Source organism: Syngnathus typhle, linkage group LG10 (assembly GCF_033458585.1).
Source record: "Syngnathus typhle isolate RoL2023-S1 ecotype Sweden linkage group LG10, RoL_Styp_1.0, whole genome shotgun sequence".
Lineage (NCBI taxonomy): Eukaryota > Metazoa > Chordata > Actinopteri > Syngnathiformes > Syngnathidae > Syngnathus > Syngnathus typhle.
The window spans coordinates 8,380,058-8,400,317 of NC_083747.1; the positions used below are offsets into that span (position 1 = coordinate 8,380,058).

The 20,260-nt window shown below is 38.9% G+C and overlaps 2 protein-coding genes across 2 annotated transcripts; both read left to right on the forward strand.

Moving 5' to 3' along the window:
• Positions 1-18: 18 nt before the first annotated feature.
• LOC133161333 (protein spire homolog 1-like) lies at positions 19-16,274 on the forward strand. The gene is made up of 17 exons (XM_061289758.1): positions 19-678; positions 1,425-1,453; positions 3,864-4,100; positions 4,189-4,314; positions 7,446-7,517; positions 7,727-7,891; positions 8,307-8,393; positions 8,578-8,707; positions 11,105-11,155; positions 12,215-12,378; positions 12,490-12,583; positions 12,699-12,841; positions 13,324-13,461; positions 13,673-13,743; positions 13,824-13,851; positions 14,040-14,311; positions 14,656-16,274. Exons 1-17 carry the CDS (start codon positions 333-335, stop codon positions 14,909-14,911), a joined length of 2,409 nt encoding a protein of 802 aa, XP_061145742.1. The 5' UTR covers positions 19-332; the 3' UTR covers positions 14,912-16,274.
• iqcg (IQ motif containing G) lies at positions 15,097-20,105 on the forward strand. Its single transcript, XM_061289058.1, has 11 exons — positions 15,097-15,217; positions 16,852-16,910; positions 17,216-17,344; positions 17,434-17,462; positions 17,561-17,683; positions 17,987-18,071; positions 18,162-18,323; positions 18,728-18,802; positions 18,989-19,120; positions 19,200-19,289; positions 19,718-20,105. Exons 1-11 carry the CDS (start codon positions 15,097-15,099, stop codon positions 19,832-19,834), a joined length of 1,122 nt encoding a protein of 373 aa, XP_061145042.1. The 3' UTR covers positions 19,835-20,105.
• Positions 20,106-20,260: the final 155 nt, after the last annotated feature.

Genomic DNA, 20,260 nt, shown 5'->3' on the forward strand with positions numbered 1-20,260 from the left:
AGTTTTGATGATTCACTCCAGTTAGAGAAAAACAATAAAGCATGGCTGTGAGAGGGGGAGACGTCACGTGATAAGAGCCTGAGCTTTCCAGGCAGTGATTTAAGTAACACACATGCACATTGAGCCATGAGAGGTGGCTGGCTTCAGCCGCACAGTGTCTCGTGACTGTGCCCTGAGCGGGCAAATAGAGGAAAAGCTATTGAGCGCTTCCAGACTGCTGCCAAGGAGGATGTGAGTGAGCATCAATGCCTCCTCCTGGTTAGCTTCGCCTATCGGGCCGGGCCTGCTCTCGCCACCGGTTCTCCTCCATCCAGCGCTGAGAGAATGAAAGGATGGCCGAGCATGGGGGCGGTCTGGATGGAGGACTGACGGATGCTGCGACCAAGCTCGATGAACATCAGCACCACGTCGCAATGACTTCCATGGAGGACCCGCGGTTGGATGATCTGTCTTTGGAGGAGATCCTCGGGCTTTACAGCCAACCCATTAACGAAGAGCAGGCTTGGGCCGTGTGTTACCAATGCTGTGTGTCGCTGATGAAGGAACAGCGGAGGAGGAGGAGATGCTCCGATGCAGCCGAGTTGACGTCGGCGGGGGGCATTGTAAGAATATCAGGACCGGGAGACGTTCAGATCGCAAAGGACGGATCGGTGAGATTGCAAAAACAAAGCTGTGAAGGTAAATATTTGGTCTCAACGGAGTGAGTGGCGTGCAGCTTGGCTCAATACCATAGCTGTGCTGTGGTGGCCATATATGCCCGTAAATGTTACAATCTAGCCGTGATATCCCAAATGCACTGCCATCTGTGAGAAAAATGCACGTATGTAGCTTGTCTGTTAATGTACAGCCATACAATTAAATAAAAAAGTGTCATGCTTAAATCAGAATGACCAATGACAAACAAAGGCGCATTCTCTTTTCTCCCATCTGGTTGTGGTCTTTTTTAAATTACTACAGTAGTATTAAGTGTTCGTTGAATTTCCACAGTTTTCTTTCACCTACATATTCCTTTGCATGAAAAGTGCACTCATATCATGTGTTAAGAATCATGAGGTTTTTCACATCAGGTCACAATGCTTATTGCAGCAGAGGCTTTATGGAAAAAGCATGTGATTAGACTGGATATCTCGGAACAAAGGCCCTACGGATCAATAATTGTTTTATGACAAGGTGTCCAGAAGCAATGAGTAAAAAAAACACCTATTGTACTATTACATACCAGTTTTATTATTGGTATTTCTAAGGCAGAGTTTCCCCAACTTTATTAAGCCAAGGTACATATTTTACAGGGGAAAAAAAAGATTTATGTAAAAATCTCGTGACATATTACCAACTAAAATGTCACTCAAAGTGCAGACAAACACGTGTTTTTCTATTCAGTTATTTGGTACTTAACATGTGACACATTTTTTTTTATCCTACAGGAAAATACAATCCAAGTACGCAGATAGAGGTGAGTGGCTCACTTGTTTTATTTTTTAGTTACTGGAAATGAGCATGACTTGCTGTTGTCTGAATTAGTTGACAACATCGTAGCTACAGGCAGAACTCTCAATAAAAGTAAAATGATAACTAAAATGTGACACAAAACATGGATTTCACTTTCCACCTACTTTTAGCTATGTGTATTTCAAGACAAAATTTTAGATTTAAATCTTAATTTTTTATAATCTTTCACGTTACTCTAATTTGTATCTATAATCATATTATATACGCAACAACTCCAAATTGAAAAACAGCACATTGTGTGCACATGGTTTCAAAGAATGTGAACACTTCACGTAGTGAATGTCAGATGATGTTCTTTATTTTGTCTTCGAGGCAATTCCACAAATTTTACTTCATTTCTACATTTGTTCACTAGTCAGTTTCCTAAATTAGTCTCAGACTAAATGAAATGAGACTTTCTAGACCAATTGCATATTTTGTTTTCATCTAGAACAAGATTGGGGAAAAGAAATTATATATGCATATGTTGGGGATTATTTTGAATTTCAAATAATTATAATATTTTGGGGATGTGGAAGGGCACTTTAGTACCCGGAGAGAAGACCAAGAAGCAAATAAACAATTGTCGAGTTCACCGAGCGGACATCTGCAGTGGAATGTCATGTCGTGTGTACAAGTCATAAAGTTTTTCATTGATTTCTGTCTACTCATAAAGTTACACTGCCACTGTGATTGAATTCCTTTGGTCACCACCAACAAAGGAAAATAAGATAAAATTTACAAATATCAGTTAATACGATTCCTGTGAAAGTAAGATAATGTGCTTCGAAATGACGGCTAAATTAATACAATATTATTTTCTTTCATCACGATTTGTTTTAAACTAAATCCACTGCCGAAATAAACAGTTGAGATGAGGCTGTGGAATCTTTTGCAGGACAGAAGCAGAAAAGCCAAAATAATTGCACCCTGTCAAACAACCTCTAATTCAGCCTTTTCAGTTGACTTCTTAGTGACAAACATGTTGTCATTTTAATCAATTTGATGTGACCCTTGCTTGTGATAATGGCCACAGCAACAGCTGCAAATTTCCATATCTTCATCCTTAACCAAGTTATCTATTTTTTTGTTTTTCATCTTTCCTTCACTCCATTATTCCACTTTGCTGCTTGGAAGCCTAGGAAGCACTCACGGAGATCTTCAAATTGAGCGTAGTGTGCTTGATTGACTAGTCGTCATCTGTAAACCCCCTTCAAATTACACTCAGAGTTGGAGGTTATTTGTCTTAAATACAATACGACTTCAATATTTTCCGTTGGAATACAACTTTATTTCAGATGCATTTTTAAAAAAAAAGTGCTCCAAAGGAATAAAAACTATGCCCGAGCAATTACGATACATGTTATACTGTTCTCCTGGCTTTCAATAAATCTCTGAAAAGTCCAAATTGGCTTTCCTTGTGCACGTGTGTGGGCATCAACCTAGCAATACACTGTAAAACCACTGATTTCTCCAAATAGTGATATTGTGGAAGAGTAAATGATAAACCGTGATATAGATAGTGAGCATGCGGTTTGTAACTTCCATCCCACCTAACTCGGGCCCACTCAGTCCCACTGTTGCCCCCACTGATTTTGACCACTTGTTTATACCAGTTCTCATTCTTTTCTCAGTGTTCAGGGAAGCAGATTAATTCCCTGCGTGATTTCTCACTTTGGTCTTTTGTCTAGGTCTTGGGGTTGCTGGCATTGTCAAGCATGATTCTCTAGTTCCACATTTTGTTTTTTACACTGCAAATAGTCAGTCCAAACGGAGAGCAACAAAGTCTTTCAAGCATATGGATAAAAATGACTAGCTAAGATTATTTTTCCTATAAACAGCAGAAGTGCTTTTAGCGTTCTGTGTACTCTACCCATGCTTTTTATACTCTTGTAATATAACATTACTTGAGTCTGTTTGTTTGGGATTTTCATCATTTTGAGCATGAAATATTATTATTGAGATCAAAAGTGTCTCTATTGCCATAAACAAATAGTTCAGGGGGTAAATAAAACACTGTTATAAAGAATTATGAAAATATTCAGAAAATATTTTTGTTATATTACACATACAGTATGCAGGTCTTTGTAATGAAATATAGAAGTTCAGAGTTAATACCAGTCAGTGGCATTTGGACCATGTGATGTGACTCAGTAGAAGCTAGGGCGTAGGCGGGGTTATTTTCATGAATATATGCCCATAGCATTGAGGTTAGCAATCCTTTGACAATCATGCATCTGAAAATTAGTCCAGTTTGAACAAAATGGACTGACACGTTGAGAAAGCAGTTTAACCAAAACAAAGTGTAAAGGTCACTGGGCAGAGAATTACTGTTAGGATTCTAATAAGATGTGGTGTTCTATGTGCGTGTGCAGATGATAGAGTCTCTGGGCATCATGATCTATAAGGCTCTGGACTACGGACTGAAAGAGAATGAAGAGAGGGAGCTCAGTCCTCCACTGGAGCAGCTCATTGACATGATGACCAACATAGCAGAAGCCGAAAGGGACGTCTGCCCTGATGAAGGTTACGAGGCAACTGAGGAAGAAGATGAGGCAGATGATGCCGCTGACAATACGTCTAGTGTTCATGGCTATAGAGGTATCCTCAAGGTACTGTACGTAGATTTGCTTGCTGTCCTTATTATATTTGGAGTGTGAAAACTTCAAGAATACCACTTTTTTTTCTTCTTTCATATAGCTGTGTATGGATCATCTACCTAGTCAGTCGGACGCCCCTAGTCACTACCAAGCAGTATGTCGGGCTTTGTACACAGAGACGAGGGAATTAAGGACTTTCTTGGACAAGATCAAGAGTGCCAAAGAGGTGAGTCGTCATTTCTATTATCCCGATCATAGTTATGGGTGTGGAAAAGTCCCGCCCATTCACAATAACCTTTCCAGATTATCACTGACCTTTACTTTTTCTCTGAAAGACTTAGTGAGGCAGGAGATTTAATGTAGTCGGCTTTCAGTACATGCCTCGTGGGTGCTCGGGACAATGGAAGCATTATGAAGCTACTAGTGCACATGGTGAAGGCTTCATAACTAAGGGCTCTATTTTCACAAAGTCCACATGCGTAAATGCTGCCGTATGACAACAGCACCTGAGGACGTGTAGTTGCTCAGTCAGCATGGAGTCGATGTGAATTGAATTTCTTTTTTGTCTCTACATCAACTGAGCTTGACTAGCAGGCAGTCTCAAGTGCAGTCTACCTTTCGCTCAGTCAGCTTGGATAGCTTCCTTGAACAGGATAGGCAGTAGAAAATGGACGGATTGTCACACTGATGCCTGTCAAACAAAAGATTTACAAATGTCAAACTAACAATTATGGTTGTTAACAGATTGTTAAATTATACGTGATGTATTATTGGAGCTTCTCAGATTATGTGGAGGAACCTAATGAAGTATCTAGATGAGAGTAATAAGATTAGCAATTTTTATTTTATTATATCTATTCTGTTTAATTTAAAAGCCATGGCATGGAAGAAGGCTTAAAGAGTAGCATAAAATAGGCATGCAAATGACAGCGCCTCACAGAAATGTGGACAAGAGCATCAGCTGATACTTGAAGGCATCTGTGGTAATGCCTGTGGATAAATAAATAAATGGCCTCATTATGGCACATGCTTTATGAGTCATGTTATGACATCGCATACTCTTAGTCATACATCTTTATCTAATTCACTAATTGCTGTTTGTTGACTGGGTTTGGAACAAGACCCTCTTGTACACTGCATCCGGGTAGAGTAAAACAAGAAGCTTCTTGCTTTGATTTCTTTGAATTTCTTTAAATGAGTTTCAATATGACAATACAATAAAGTGGATATTTTTACTAAATTTGACCCAATTAAGGCTCTCTGCAGCATCAAGGAGCTGTTTTCTTCATTGCTGTCTGTCAAAATAATGGTGCTATAATCTGTAGATCTTTGTTGAATTCCCAGCAATACAGCAAGTCTTCTATTAATAACTTTTTTTAAAGAATGGGGGAAAGTGTTTCTAAATATATTTGATTGATTGTAACAAATATCAAAATGCTTATGATGCAGCCATAAACGATTGTAAATACAAATGACTAGCAATAAAAAGTAGTGTACCAAATTGTGATTCCCAATAGTCGAGGTAGCAGTGAAGTGTGGTGCTGATAAGACGTCCCATCTAGCTGACAGGCTGAAATGGGCCACAATGAAGACAATGAGGGTAACATGTCCTACATAGATCTGCCATGCTGACACTCAGACAAAACTGCAGACTCACACTGACTTTCCAAAACGAATGTGCAGACAGGCAGCATTATGAATCACTTTGGCGCTCTGTGATGTCACTTCATAAAAAAATCATAACTGAGTATTTTATGTAAGTTATGGCTGTATGCAAGTTTTAATAGATGAAAAAAATACATTCTTTTTCACAAAATATTGACTTTTGAATTTCTGTCACCATTTTATTCAATGACAAGTCATTTCAGATTATTCTACAAATGCTACTTATCTGTTGTTGGAATTTATTCGTCTTGATAAGACTGGAAATTTGAACTGCGGGCAACAAAAGTGAGCTTGACAACGGAATTATTTCCTCAATGTATTTTAAATTTCCCCTTGATCACTGTTAGCATGTTACCATGACAACAACACCATGTTTTTCTACTGTTTATTCATCTATTAACATCACGTGAAGACTTTGCCTCTTGGGCAGCAATGGTTTGAAATTGCCATTTCCTGTTGTGTACTGAGTGAGCAAGTGAGTGAGTGAATGAGTGAGCATGTGTGCATGTGTAATCAACCTCAGGGTTTCGTCCACTTCTGTGCTTCTAAAACTGCCCTTTCAGTGTGCATAATACGTACATGTGAATGAATAGAGGGAATTTGTTCGGTTACATAACAGTTTAAAAAAAAAAAGGAAGTGAAGAGAGGATTCTTATTAATGGCGAGAGAAAAAAAAAGAAAAAACAAAACAGAACAAATGAACGTCACTAAGCTGTCATACCATAAATATTTTCTGTACTTCTATTTTATTTAGCTGCAAATAATTACATTGTTTATTCCAATAGCCTTGTTCATTACATTACGTTATTATAAATTAGATATACTTCCACTTTCATTCATTCATTCATTTATTCGATTAGGACAATGTACATTGATCAATATGTCAGTATAAAACATCAATATAAATATGCCGGAGTTGCACAAGCTAGAAATCATATTTATGGGGAAAAAGGTTTGGAAACAATTGATCTTATTCACCACAAAAAGCTGGCATTCGAACATAGATGTGTAGACCTTTTATATCCACTGTTACCCATAGCGACCCACCACACGTGGATGCTGGCGTGATTTCGTAATACACAGTATGCATACATCTGTGCTTCTGCAAATCAGGGAGATCAGCTGTGAGTCTCCCTCCCCCACAGAGCATTGCCTCGTCTGAATGCGATGTTATGACATTGGACAGGGGAGTTGTCTTTTTCCACTAACCACTACCAGTCGTTAATGCCAAGCAGTGTCTGTTGTCTCTTTGTATGTCTCTTGCGGACATTTGCACAAAGGCAGCTAATCAACATTGAAGCAGAGGACAAGAAATATGAAAGGGGATATGTTTAGGTTTTTCTTTTGTCGTTGTTGTGTTTGTTTTTGTTGTTGGTGTGTGTGTGCGTGTGTGTGTGTGTGTGTGTACTTGCGTGTACACGTATATGTGTTCCCATGTGTATTTTATAAAAATACCTCAAGAATCAAGAATTACAAAACACTTAACACACTCTTTTTCATGGCTTGCTGAAATTTGACAGTTATCATAGGGCAGCTTTTATTTTAAATTCAACACTCAATGAACATCTGTTGCTCTTCTCAATACTTGCGAAACATAATAGTTCTTAGAAACAGTCAGCCAGGTGGAGAACAACTTAAATGTCAAATCAAAATTTAGAATTCACTAACTCAGCCTTCTCTTTTCTCTAACAGAATCTTCGTAAGATGGAAGAGTCAACACAAGATCCCAAAAGAGACCTTGATGACTTAGAAAATGCTGATTGGGTAACATACAAACTATCATTGATCTCAATTGATCAACTGAACATGCCTGAACTCAATTCTAGATGATAAAGTGTCATAATAAAAATCAATCCAATCAAACCAAGACCTGCCATCATCATCTACGTATAACTTCATTTATAGCAATGACATTTATGTAATATATTTTTGTGTGTGACTCCATGCTTCCAATGTCCTTTACCTCCTGTCAGGCTCGATTCTGGGTTCAGGTGATGAGAGACCTTCGAGAAGGAGTCAAGCTAAAAAAGGTGCAAGAGCGTCAGTACAACCCATTGCCCACTGAGTACCATCTTACTCCCTACGAAATGCTCATGGATGATATCAGGTCCAAACGCTACAAATTGCGCAAAGTCATGGTTAGTGCCTAATATGAAACTGTATATAATGCTGAATGCTTTTTTTGTTGTTCTATTTATTTACCTCAAAAGCAGAATAGTTGCACTATTATCATTTGTAGACATGTATGATACCATTTAGTACATTTTGAAAGCCTTCACGAGTAAAACTGTTGTATTTGTTAATCCAAAATACTTGGTGACTTCAGTTCAGTCACCTGAGCTAATCTTTTCTGGCTACTGGTTCCACTTGAGCTGAAGTAAACTGAACAGCGTCTGAGTTCACGGAAAAGTGGATAGAGACCACCTCTACCAAGTTTTGCATGATAACATTCACACTTGGCCGAATGAACTGCAATGACGTTTGTTGTTTCAACTGCTTTTCAAAATTAATTTCAGTATTTGTATTCATCTTTACATTCATGTGTTGTTTCAGGTGAATGGAGACATTCCGCCCAGGATTAAGAAGAGTGCTCATGAAGCCATACTGGAGTTCATTAGATCCAGACCACCCCTTAACCCTGTAAGTGGAACTAAATTCCTCCGTCTGCTAATCACAATTATGAAGTTGTAATCAATGAGTAGTAATGTACAGAAAAATTAAGTGCCAATCTTGGCGATCTCTCACATCACACTAGTTTTTTGTAGTCCATTCTTAAGCATCCCAATATAATTGTTTTTCTGTTAATCGCGACATTATTTGGAAGGTGTCTGCACGTAAACTAAAGCCACCGACTCAGCCTCCTCCAACCCTGCATGAGAGGATCCTAGAAGGAATTAAATCTGAGCGGAAACTTCGACCTGTGACTCCAGATATGGTTCGCAGGGGACGGATGGGTAAGACTATCAACACTTCAAAATATCGATATCGCAATTATCTCTTTTGATTCTGTATTAGTTACAGTAAACATTCTGCGTGTATGTGTGTATAGTATTTGTTAGTGTTGGCAAAAAATCACAATAATTTCATATTGCAAATTACTCTGCAAATCCCACTCCTCGTAGATGGCAGAAACATTTCCTAATCAAGTTCTACTTTTGTCTTGGATGTCAAGCATCACTTACACATACAGTACGAAACTTATCCTTAATGTGACGTGAATCTTTCACATACTAACCGTTCTAATTACTTACTAAGTCCAAATTAATTCTGACTACCGATCAAGAGTTTTGTCTCAAATGTAACAATGCTGTTGTTGATTTCCTTCGCTGCTCTTCTCTTTGCTAATGCTACTGAAACCTTCATATTTGCTATCACCTGCAATTGCATTCCTAACAATATCGCTTAAAAGATAGTGAGCGTAAACTGTAATACTCCTGAATGCTATACAAACAACAATTACTGCTAATTTCTTTTGAATTGCAAAAGTCCAAGTTTTGTTCTGCACTTGAAACACAAACATAGGCATGCTAATGTCCAGAATGTCTTTCTCCATGCAGTAGAAGTGTCCTACTGAAAATAACACTGCCTCAAATAACCTCTTAATCAAAGTGACTGTCACATGCCATGCATTTCTCGTTGCAGTAATTCGGCCACTTAGCATGTCTTTCAGTTTTGATGCGTCAGGTAACGTGCCTCCTGCTGCCTCCTTGGCTTTTTAATTTATTTAGTTCTCCTCTCCTCACTCGCTATGGCTGCTCATTCTCCTCCGCCTCCTCATGATCATAATACACACCTACATTCATATTCCATGCTTTCGTAGTTGGTGAAGGTTGGCTGATATGTGTAGTTGTACAATGTGCTGATGTGGGACACTGTTCAGGAGGAGCCAATCTGAGTTATATAGAAAAAATGCAATGGAACAATTACAGAAATATTCATTAACCTAAACGTCAAAAGCAAAGATGTTAATATTTTGTGAAAACTGATTTGGAAGGCATTGTTGCACTTAAATGAACAATTAATTTCAAGGAATTCTACTTCAGCTAAGCCTCTATTAGCATTGATATAGTGTACAGTAATAACTTTGTTTCATACCAGAATCTTTATTTAATGTTATATATGGTATTGGACCAAATTCCAGTGGAAGCAAAGCCGGAGTGCAAAATGAAAGTAAAAAAGAAAACAAGAAGTCCTGCAATCATTATCCCAAATAGTCCAAAAAGTAAATATTACTAGTAAAGAGATTGTCATTGCTGGTGTACGTAGTACAAAACGGTCTTTTGTGGTTACTGGTGACCATGCGGAGTTTTATACACATGCCAATGGAGCAACATGCAGTAGGACGCCTGAGCTGTTTGGTCACATGATGATTCAGTTTCTCCCTGCGTAATTACTTTAAACAGCCAATGAAATGCTAAGGCCCACGTTGCTCTTACTGAAGCCAGTGTCTCATCTCATCCACACAAACTTTATCACGCTCAATCATTCATGCTGTGGAATTATCCTATATGTGTGCTCCACCAGTTGTAGTACCAAATGTAGATTCAAATGGAATTGAAGCTCAATGTTTCATCCTTGAGTCATACTAATATCTTGAAATACATATCGAATAATGTTTTATTGGGCAGATGAACACCCCTATTGGATTGTCTTGCAGAAGACAATTGCTTCATATGGATATAGCATCACTTTCTGATCTGTGACCAATGGAACCAATGACAAGAAAAAGAGAAAATAATTATCCTGAAGTAAAGGAGAATGGCTTGTTTCCATGGTCACCTTGACACCATTATCATGATTGAACAGCTGGAAAAGAAACATGACACTGAAACCATAATCGATCCCAGTGAGATCAGAGACACCACCAGACTTTGTTACTAGGTACTTCAAAACCTCAACCTTCATGAGTCCATTTGCTACACTGCCAAAAACATCCATCCATCTATCCACTTTCTACCACTTACTCTGTTCAGGGTCACATTGGAGCCTATCCAAGCTGTCTTTGGGAAGGGGCAGGCTGGGTGCATCCTGGACTGCTTGCCAATCAGTCAGGCTGCTGCTAAAACCATCACTTGATAGTTATTAGAGAATTAAAATGTTTTTTTATACCAACGGGATATCACACCAAGTGAGGACGAGTCTCAATGGAAGATTTAGGCAGTCGTGGCATTCTATGGCTTCTAATAGGTCAAGCGCTATGCACTGTACAACACTGCATTGTAAAGCTACAAAATAAATTAATGCAGAAAAACAATTTATTCAATTCTTGAATTTCTTAATTAAGAATAGACTTGTGACGTAAGTGAGAAGGTTTATGTAGCTTTCCTAATGAAGTAGGTATTCCCTTTTAGGTTTTGGGAAAACTCGAAGTATGCCACAGGATTTGTTCCGTACAGGACGAGGTAAAGTATGAGCTTTGCGCTTGAAGATTTTTTTTTTTCTAAACCTAACCCAATGGTCTTGTCTGTCCACCTGCCTGGCTGTCAACTAATATGTTATCGAATCAAATATTCTGTGAAAACTGGACACATCACCGTGAAGTGCACAATGTATCGCAATATTCAGTCTAAGTTGGAATCTTGCAGCGTAAAAATATCTCTTGAAGCTGAGGTGCTCATATGGATGATGCCTTTCCCCCCTCAAACAGGAGAAATATCAGCTGTGGCTTTTCATTTCCCATCTCGCACTGCTTTCACACTGACTCCATCCTTTCTTCTCAATCTTCTTTGCAAATATTTTTTTTTTGCAAAAGTTTCAGAGTTCATGAAACCTTAACTCAGAACAATTTCGAAGGTGATTTATTCCTCTGCTTCTCCATCCATCCATCCATCCATCCATCCATCCATCCATCCATCCATCCATCCATCCATCCATCCATCCATCTATTCATCCATCCATCCGTCCATCCTCTATATTTGGGTCATGGGTGTGGTGAAGCCTGTTCCATCAGACTCCAGGTGAGAGGCGAGGTACACCCTGAACTGGTCACCATCCAATCGCAGGCTGTGTACATCAACTTTGAGTTACAATAGGTACTCTGTTTTGTACAGCCAAATGAGTATTTATTTATCAGTGCCCTTCGGGTTTTAGATTTGATCTATTCTTAAATTTCTCAAAACGTCTGGAGCCCGAGGTGTGAATATTTCATGAAAGATGCCTCTTTGCTTTGTGTTTAACACCAGCTTCCTCCAATCCTTCGCACTCTGACCAACTTAATTCCGCCATTCCTCCCCTCTCTCACTTCAAAAGGATCTCCAAATATGATCTTCTATTCTAAGAATTCTTGCACTGTTTGACTTTCAAACAAACTCGTTCAAACAAACGTAATGAAATGATGAAAAGATTAGATTTGGAATCACAAAGACAATGAATGCAAGAAATCCTAAGAGAAAATGTTTTGAGATCCATTACTATTTGTCTGGTTATTTTAATGACAGTCATTTTTGTTTGGCTCTATGCAGATGAATTTAGTCCACGCATGGGCAGAAGGACCTCCAGCACTATGTCTCTGACTATTGAACCGGCATCTCCCAAAGCAGAACCCTCTGGGTCTCAGTCTGTACCTCAAAGGAAGAAGCTTTTGAAGGCTCCCAGCCTTGCCGAACTCGACATCTCTGACTCTGATGTCAGTGAGGGATTGTGTTTTTTTGTGTAATTTTATTCCAAAAAAACATCTGGTGTCTGCTGAGCAGGTTGCTTCATGTGTTCTTGTGTATTCTTTTTATTTATTTATTAGGAGGAGTTTTCTGGGCACAGATCAGCAAGCACTTCAAGTGTTACAACATCTCTAATGGATGACACATCTCCAGAGTTAGCACTGGGAAAAAAGAGTGAGTTCTGAATTAATATTCACCTCATCAATGATAATCCAGTATCATGCTGATAGTATAAATGATATTTTCATGAAACCCAAGTAGTTAAATGTGTTTGTATTGCGAACGCCAGCTCCACCAATGTTCCTGCCCATTTCATCTACACCACAACCAGAGAGGCGCCAGACACCCCAGAGGAGACACTCGATCGAGAAGGAAACACCGACCAATGTCCGACTATTTCAGCCTCCCTCAAAACACAATTCAAAGTCTCTGGTGAGTCTACTATTAACAGTGTCTGAGGTTGAACTAAAAAGGGCTCCTATTTTCATAGACAAGCGCATGTGCCCTCGACATCTAATCTTGTCTTACTGGGGAAATTTAGAGTTTGGGAATTTAGCAGACCTCGCTGTGCCTCGCTAGGATATCGCCTCCAAAAGCACCTGACAAAGTAGTGACGGAAAGAAGATTAGACTTTAGACTTAGTGAGAGCAAGTCTAACTTGTGGCGCAGGTGATACAATAGTACATTTAGTACATTCTTGAGGAAACGCCAATCTTTGGACATTTTTAAGCAGAGTTTGGACTGCTATAAACTGTGCGACGCTAATTAAGACGAGTGTTTTTATTTAGTTTTGTGTTGCTAGACAGCACTAAAAGTTGCCAGGGACACTAATTGCTGAGTTTCTGTGCGTGCTGACAGCACTAAAAGTTGCCAGGAACACTAATTGCTGAGTTTCTGTGTGTGCATGTATGCAGGAAGAGTTTTGTTTCCCGGTAGAGTGCCTGTCTCTGACAGTGGAGGAAGTGATGCACATCAGACAGGTGTTGGTAAAAGCAGAACTGGAGAAATTTCAGCAGTATAAAGAAGTCTACACCGCAATGAAGAGGGGAAAGGTACGCTTTGATGTTATTTCCAAGAGTAGTTTCAATAATACTATAATAAGAATGCAACGGTTTTCTTGGCTATACTAGCACTGTATGACATCCGAGAAGCAGATGAAAGTAATTGAAGAATATTCTTTTGTTATTAGTAGTGCATTAGGTTTTGTAAAAAAAAAAAAAAAAGTTTAGTGTTTGTAGAATAACTGTTTTGTTTTCATTGCAGCTTTGCTTTTGCTGCCGGACCAAAAGATTTTCCTTTTTCACATGGTCCTACATCTGCCAGTTTTGCAAAAAGTAAAACACCACCCACTTAATAGATTCACATAAAAAAAAGGACCTCTCACATTCATGAATTGCTTTTCTTTTCTTTACAGGCCTGTGTGTTCACAGTGTTGCAGAAAGGTGACATGTAACACATTCTTCTTATTTGTAGTCTATTTATTATTTTAATCATGATATATTATTAATAAAGTAAGGTGGATTGTGTGAAACTGAAATGTAAAATGTCAGAATCAAACTGTTTTGATTTGAAATAAGAACACAATCTTCTTTAGGTTATTACAACTCTATTTGTAATTGTTTTCTGACAGATGAGATTGCCATCCAAACCTTATTCCAGTCTTCCCATCTACTCCATTGGGTCTACTAACACTCAACCCAAGGAGGGGATAAGTAGCATGACTTCTGAAGGACAAGGACTTGCTGTGGCTGCAGACCCGCTGACTTCAGCTGTGGACGGAGCATCAGCAGCTACTGCATCCAAATCAGAAGCCAAAAGAGCTGGAAAAGCTTCTGGGGCAACCAAATCCGGCAAGTCCTCCAGCGGCCACAGACGATCGAGCATCCACAAGACAATGTCCAAGTAAGTCATTTGAACTGTATAGCAAATGTTCATCCTCCTCTTTCTTAATAGTTGGCCTGAGGGGAAAATAATTTTGAATAGGAAAGCAAGAATTGAAAGAAACAAAAAACAAATCTTAGGCCTTTGTTACCCATTTTGGGAGTGTGCAAATCAACCATTGCTAAAAAATTTTTTTTATTCATTTGTTTTGTATGCTCATGCTAGAAAAGCGAGTAACCACAAATCATAACCATTTTTAATTCAACTATTTTGGGATGATTATTTCATTTCTTTGTATTATATTAATATTATTTCACATTTTATATACACGATACAATATAAGAGAGTGTTTCTTTTGCGTTCAGGCTATCCAAGCACGGCTCTTTAAAGTCTCACGAAGCACTCGAGCTTCCATCAGAGCTGACTGAAGACTGGGCCACCATGGAGGTTTGTGTTGACTGCAAGAAGTTCATCACTGACATCATTGCCTCCAGCAAACACAGCTTGTCACTTGCTACCAAAAGAGCTCGCTTAAAACGCAAGACGCAGTCCTTGTACATGTCCTCGCCGAAAGGAAGGGAGGACTACCGGCCGTCTGAGCGAACCATCAACGAGATCTAGACTATCTCCATCTGTCCCTCTTGCTGTTTCCAACTACAGTCATAAATAACAAAACTGTGGCCAGTGGGGATTTTCTTGCTGTGCCCTCGTCATTGTGTACAGCTTCTCCATATGGCTGTCTACTGTAAAGCTGCAGTCATTTTCATTATATTATGGATAACCCTTTAATTTGTGCTCCATGAGGAATGAGGACAACAATCACACTGACGTTTGTCAAAGTGGAAAACTGTCTTCCTCTCAGTCAGGTGGTCTACCCCAGCTCACACTTGAATAAGCACAAGAAGAAGAAACTCTGGGCAACTTCAAGTAAGAGAGATTCTAACATTGAAAGATTACATTTTGTATGAGTTTCAATTTTCTTTTGCATTCATTTGTCTGTATACAACACTAGACTTTTTTGGGATGGTGGCTCCTCCGCCAAGTATCGTGAGAAGAATATTGACCCGATTCAGTACTGTATTCAAAGTTGCTTTTTACATTCATTCATTCCCTAAAACATATTTTTGTGCAGGTACTGTGCCATAAGATGACCCTGCATGTTCTATATTTGAAAACACACCAAAATACATCCTCAATAACTAATTTCTATCGCTGAGTTGTCTGATAAAACAACACCCAGAAGTGTCTTCATCTGAACTTTGTTTAATTGTGCATTTCACATTCAAAACGCATCTGTTATGTATCAAACTAATCTGAGAAAGCACAAATAAAATGATGTCGCTACAACACAAGCAAGCAGGTTCCATTTGACAAGTTTTAAAATGATCCTTCTTGTGCACATACAGACACAATTACCACCAATATAACTTATAACTTGCCTTTCAATCATTTATTTCAAATATCTGCTTACTCTGCATTTTTATATCTGACAGTTCCAAATGTGTTAACTTGCTGCTCTTACTCTGGGCACTAGCAATACATAATCTACATTAAGTTCGCTTTATTTTTTTAACTTGTACGTCAGGCAAAATGCCTGATAATCCTGTTTTGTACAGATGCTTAGTTTCAGTTACGAAGTGGGGACAATAGGCTATATTGTAACAAATACAATAAATATTGATGTAATGCCTTCAATAATGTTCCTTTGCCATCCAGAAACTGGTTGGCTGAAAATAAATGATGTGTGGTTCTATTTTTGGATGTTCTGCCTTAAAAGATGTCTTATACGATCAAACTAGTATACTGACAGCCATTTGGTGTAAATTCTTGTCAGATGATTTGCTGGCTCACTCGGGAAGTCCTCAGTAGAAGCATCACTATCATGCATGAACAGTGTCGCTTGTATCGTCGGTGTATTACCATCAAGCTCGAGCTCCCTGACCAGAGTTCTACAAGTGATCAAAAATAAATGAATGCAATACTATACTTTTTCCCTTCTCTTTTATCAATTTCAAAATAGGTAATATAATCAGTACAAAAGATAATTGCTCTTCTTCTAAGGGCCCCAAAAATGATGTCGGCCGCCCCAATAGAGGTCATTTTATTGGATATTGCATTTTCCTAATTGAGTCTGGACCATTTAAAAAAGCATGACCTATGGGGTTGATTTCCCATTCGTGCGTGTATGTTGTGTGTGTGTGCGTGTGTTGTGTGTTTGCATGTGCGCTTCTTGATTAGACCGTGCAAACGCGTTTGTTACTGCTACACTTACACACAATAAATATGCTGTGCGGTGTTTCTCCTTCTTTGGCGTTATTAATGTGTACGTCATATTTTTAATGCGTTTGAATTTCAGTCTTTATTAGGCAGTTGTATCACGTGACAGCAGCGTTACCATAGCGACTTAAAAACTCATCTCTCGCCACTCTGTTTGCTGTTGGGACACTTCACACGCATAATATTATGGAAGTAAGTATGTTATTTTCGCGTTTTTTTTTTTTATGATATATTTACAAGTTCACTTTGCACATCATGATTTGAGCTCTGTTTATATCTCTCAGTTTCCACTACCGATCCCCTACTGTGCCCGACGTACAACAGGCATTTTGTGGAAATATGTGTTTGTTTCATGTTTAATTGCGGATTGACAAATAATAAAAAATACGTTTCGAATTTTTTTTTACTATTCAATAATATATAATATAATGTTTATTTTTCTTCACCGATTGTCTGAGCAAAATGACGTGGTTCACTGCCACAACAACAACAAAAACAACAACAATGATGACACTACTACTACTACTAATAATAATAAAAATAATAGTAATAATATGCCCTTCAGTCTCTCAAGTTGGCAATGTATCACTTTAAACCCAATCTGTTGGTGGTCCACCTCACTCTACATAATGGATCCCTGTTCTCTAGATGTCTCTGTCCCATGTCCAGAGTCTCAGGCTTGCAGCTGTACTGGAGGAGTGTTCAGACCAGCTGGACATTCTCGAACACGCTCTTACCTTCCAGATTCACAAGGAGTGTAGCACTGAAAAGTCACAGGTGATTATACTGGACAGTCCATACCCAGTAGTCAACTGTAAACGTAGTGCACACACCCTTGATAATGTGATGATTGTGTCTGCCTTTAGGCCAGAGTGAAAAAGGTGAAACGAGATTGGTGAGTACAGACAGATTCTATGACCAATTCAATGAATCGACGAGAATTTGTCCTGGACTCAGCTTGTGGATTCTGCTGTGTTTGTTGTGTCTATGCAGTCACTACATCTCACAGCAGGTCTCCAAGTTACAGGCTGAGCTCGAGGAGAAGCAGAGCTTCACCTTTCTGTTGCAGGTGGTGGATGGACAGGACCAGGAGAAGAATGCTGAGAGCAGCAAAAGGTTCTTCAACACATCATCGAGTGAAAATAATGCTTGCTAAACACCATGTGCTTAACAATATTACATTTGGAAATCTGGAATGTAGCACTCATGAGTAGCAGACAGCCCATCCTATTTAGCGTCACAGTGAGCTGCAGGTTCTGTTATGAGAATCACAACAGAAACTGACCTCTGGGCCTCTTCATAAATTATGTACTTTTTATATCATGATGTCATAGGGAATAATTTTTTCTGTTCGGGCACTGTAGTTTTAAACATGTTTTATTAGGTAAGATGAAGTGTGTTGTGTCGTGTTGCCCCCAGAGAGGAGAAGAGGGAGATGGAGAGAAGAAGACGTACACTTCCAAAGCGACAAGAGACACTCGAACAGAAAGTCAATGAACTGAAGGTGAGACAGCACCTCTCAATTACCATTGTTTTCTGATTTGATGTTGTGAATAAATGTATTTCCAACATCAACACATCGCCATCTCATCAGGGACTGCAAGAATTGCATGACGATCTCAGCGATCGGCTTCGCCGACTTATTGAATCGAATGCTGCAAGAAAGGAACTCGAGGATAGAAGCACGGCGCAGATGCTTCAGAGAACACAAATTGAGATTAAGGAAGCGGAGAAGCGACTTGTAGACAAAGTTGAGGTGAGTGCAGCCGTCCATTTTTGTTCCAAGAGCCACTGTTGTTTGAGCTAATGATAACGTAAAGATTTTTCAGGTACAATCACGTGCATATTACATATTCACTGTTAATATTTGCACGAGTTGTTTGGCTATTGAGGTGGCAATTACACTATATTTAAAATTTGAATATTTTTTACTGCCCAATAGATAATTCCTTAAATAGAAGGAGCCAACTTTTATTCTGGTTAGATTGATGTACTTTTGACTGGTGGTTTCCTCCTAATTTTTTCATTGGTGTAATTATGAATATTGCTGCTGCATATGTGAAATGTTAATACATTTGTATGATAATATAATGCAACAGGATATCATGTTAAACAGATTTGAAAGCATCTGATCTCTCTCTCGCTCTCTTTCTGTCTCAGCTGCTGGAAGACCATTTTAAACTGCAAGAGAGAGTTCATGAGGAATCAAAGCTCTTCCTGAAAAAACAAAATGCGGTTGGTATTATAAAAACACTGAACAATTGCAAAAATGCTACGAGGAATTATTGTGAAAATTTGAAGTGAAATAATAAGTGAAATATTTGTTAAATCTGGTTGATGATCCAGCAAACCAAATGTGTCCAATTTTCCCATGGACCCTATTCATCGGTCCAAGTTCATCGTGTTCCTCTTGCTGAGCAGGAATTACAAGAGAAGCTGCAACAATGGCAGCAGTGCACTGATGAGAACATGCAAGAGAAAGAGCAGCATCTCAACAGCACGCGCTACAGAAGAGCAACAAACTTGGAGAAGTTGACAGCAATGCAAAAGAAGGTAAGCAACTAACCATTTCAAAGTGAAAATGAACAATAATAAGTGTGGGGCACTATTTTTGTTTCTTTTCTTGTTTTAGTACAGCGAGATGGAAGAGGTGGTGAAGGAGGAAAGGGAAGAGGAGGAGAGACTGCGCCAGTTGGAGCTTAGGAATAAAGCTGCTGTTCAGGTAAAAACTTTTCATTCATTTGAAAGTTGCCAAACACAGATTACAAGTGGTCTGTGTGGGTTGTTGGGGTTGCGTGTATGCTTAATGGGTAAATCACAACATTTCTTGGGGTGTGTGGTGGTCATGCTGTTCATATTACAGATGGAGCTATAGCACCCCCTAGCGCCAACCTATCACTTGTGCGCAACAATGAGAATAAAAATATGAATTCAAAAAGCAAGCCAATAAACAATGCAGCCCCATAATTTTCAAAATGCAGTACTGATGTTCCTCATTTTTTAATTGGTTCACAGTTTACAAAGCTGAAGCAAATATGTACACCCCCATGGGTAAACATAATTCACATCTGTTTACTGTTCCAAACTGTACTTTGGAAGACTTTGTGGAAAGAGAGTGGTGAGTTGACTCGTGTCGTTTGTCCGTCATAGGTGCAGGCCTTCTGGAGAGGCTGCATGGTCCGCAAAGGCTTTGGCATTTATCGGAAAGTAGAAGATAAGAAAAGCAAAAAGAAGAAGGAAGGAAAAAAGAAGAAGAAGAAGAAATGAGTTGCATTTATTTATCTTCTCTTTTGTGCTTCGTGTCGAAATGACCATATCATGCCAAATCAACTTTATTGAGCTTTTAAAAAGCCTCTCCAAAATCAAGCCCTAGTGTGATGCAATGAGTTTCTGGTCATTTTTCAATATAAATTTACTTGATCAAGTAAATTATGTTGACAGCTCACAAAAGTAAATGAATGCATTAGTGGCTGTTGCTGTTTTATTTATTTATTTATTTATTTCTTCTAGGCTCAGTACCGTGGATTGGCATCTTCATCTGTTTGCAAAACGTCAGAACTCAATCTAACGCAAAAAACACAATTCCCTTTTCAGCGCGCCGCCATCTGGGCGAAATTGGCTGCAAAAGGGGGAGAGAGAAAAAAGCAAGAAAAAAAGCTGTGAGCGCAGCTTCCTGGCTGCAACGATGACGAG

What these genes read in the sequence shown, in the direction of transcription:
- LOC133161333 (XM_061289758.1), top strand. Translation starts at nt 333, where the DNA reads ATGGCCGAGCATGGGGGCGGTCTGGATGGAGGACTGACGGATGCTGCG. An exon ending in AGATCAAGAGTGCCAAAGAG is followed by an intron (nt 4,315 to 7,445) that starts GTGAGTCGTCAT and finishes TTTCTCTAACAG; the next exon opens with AATCTTCGTAAGATGGAAGA. An exon ending in TCGACATCTCTGACTCTGAT is followed by an intron (nt 12,379 to 12,489) that starts GTCAGTGAGGGA and finishes TTTATTTATTAG; the next exon opens with GAGGAGTTTTCTGGGCACAG.
- iqcg (XM_061289058.1), top strand. Translation starts at nt 15,097, where the DNA reads ATGAGGACAACAATCACACTGACGTTTGTCAAAGTGGAAAACTGTCTT. An exon ending in GAAACTCTGGGCAACTTCAA is followed by an intron (nt 15,218 to 16,851) that starts GTAAGAGAGATT and finishes TATATCTCTCAG; the next exon opens with TTTCCACTACCGATCCCCTA. An exon ending in AAAAAGGTGAAACGAGATTG is followed by an intron (nt 17,463 to 17,560) that starts GTGAGTACAGAC and finishes GTGTCTATGCAG; the next exon opens with TCACTACATCTCACAGCAGG.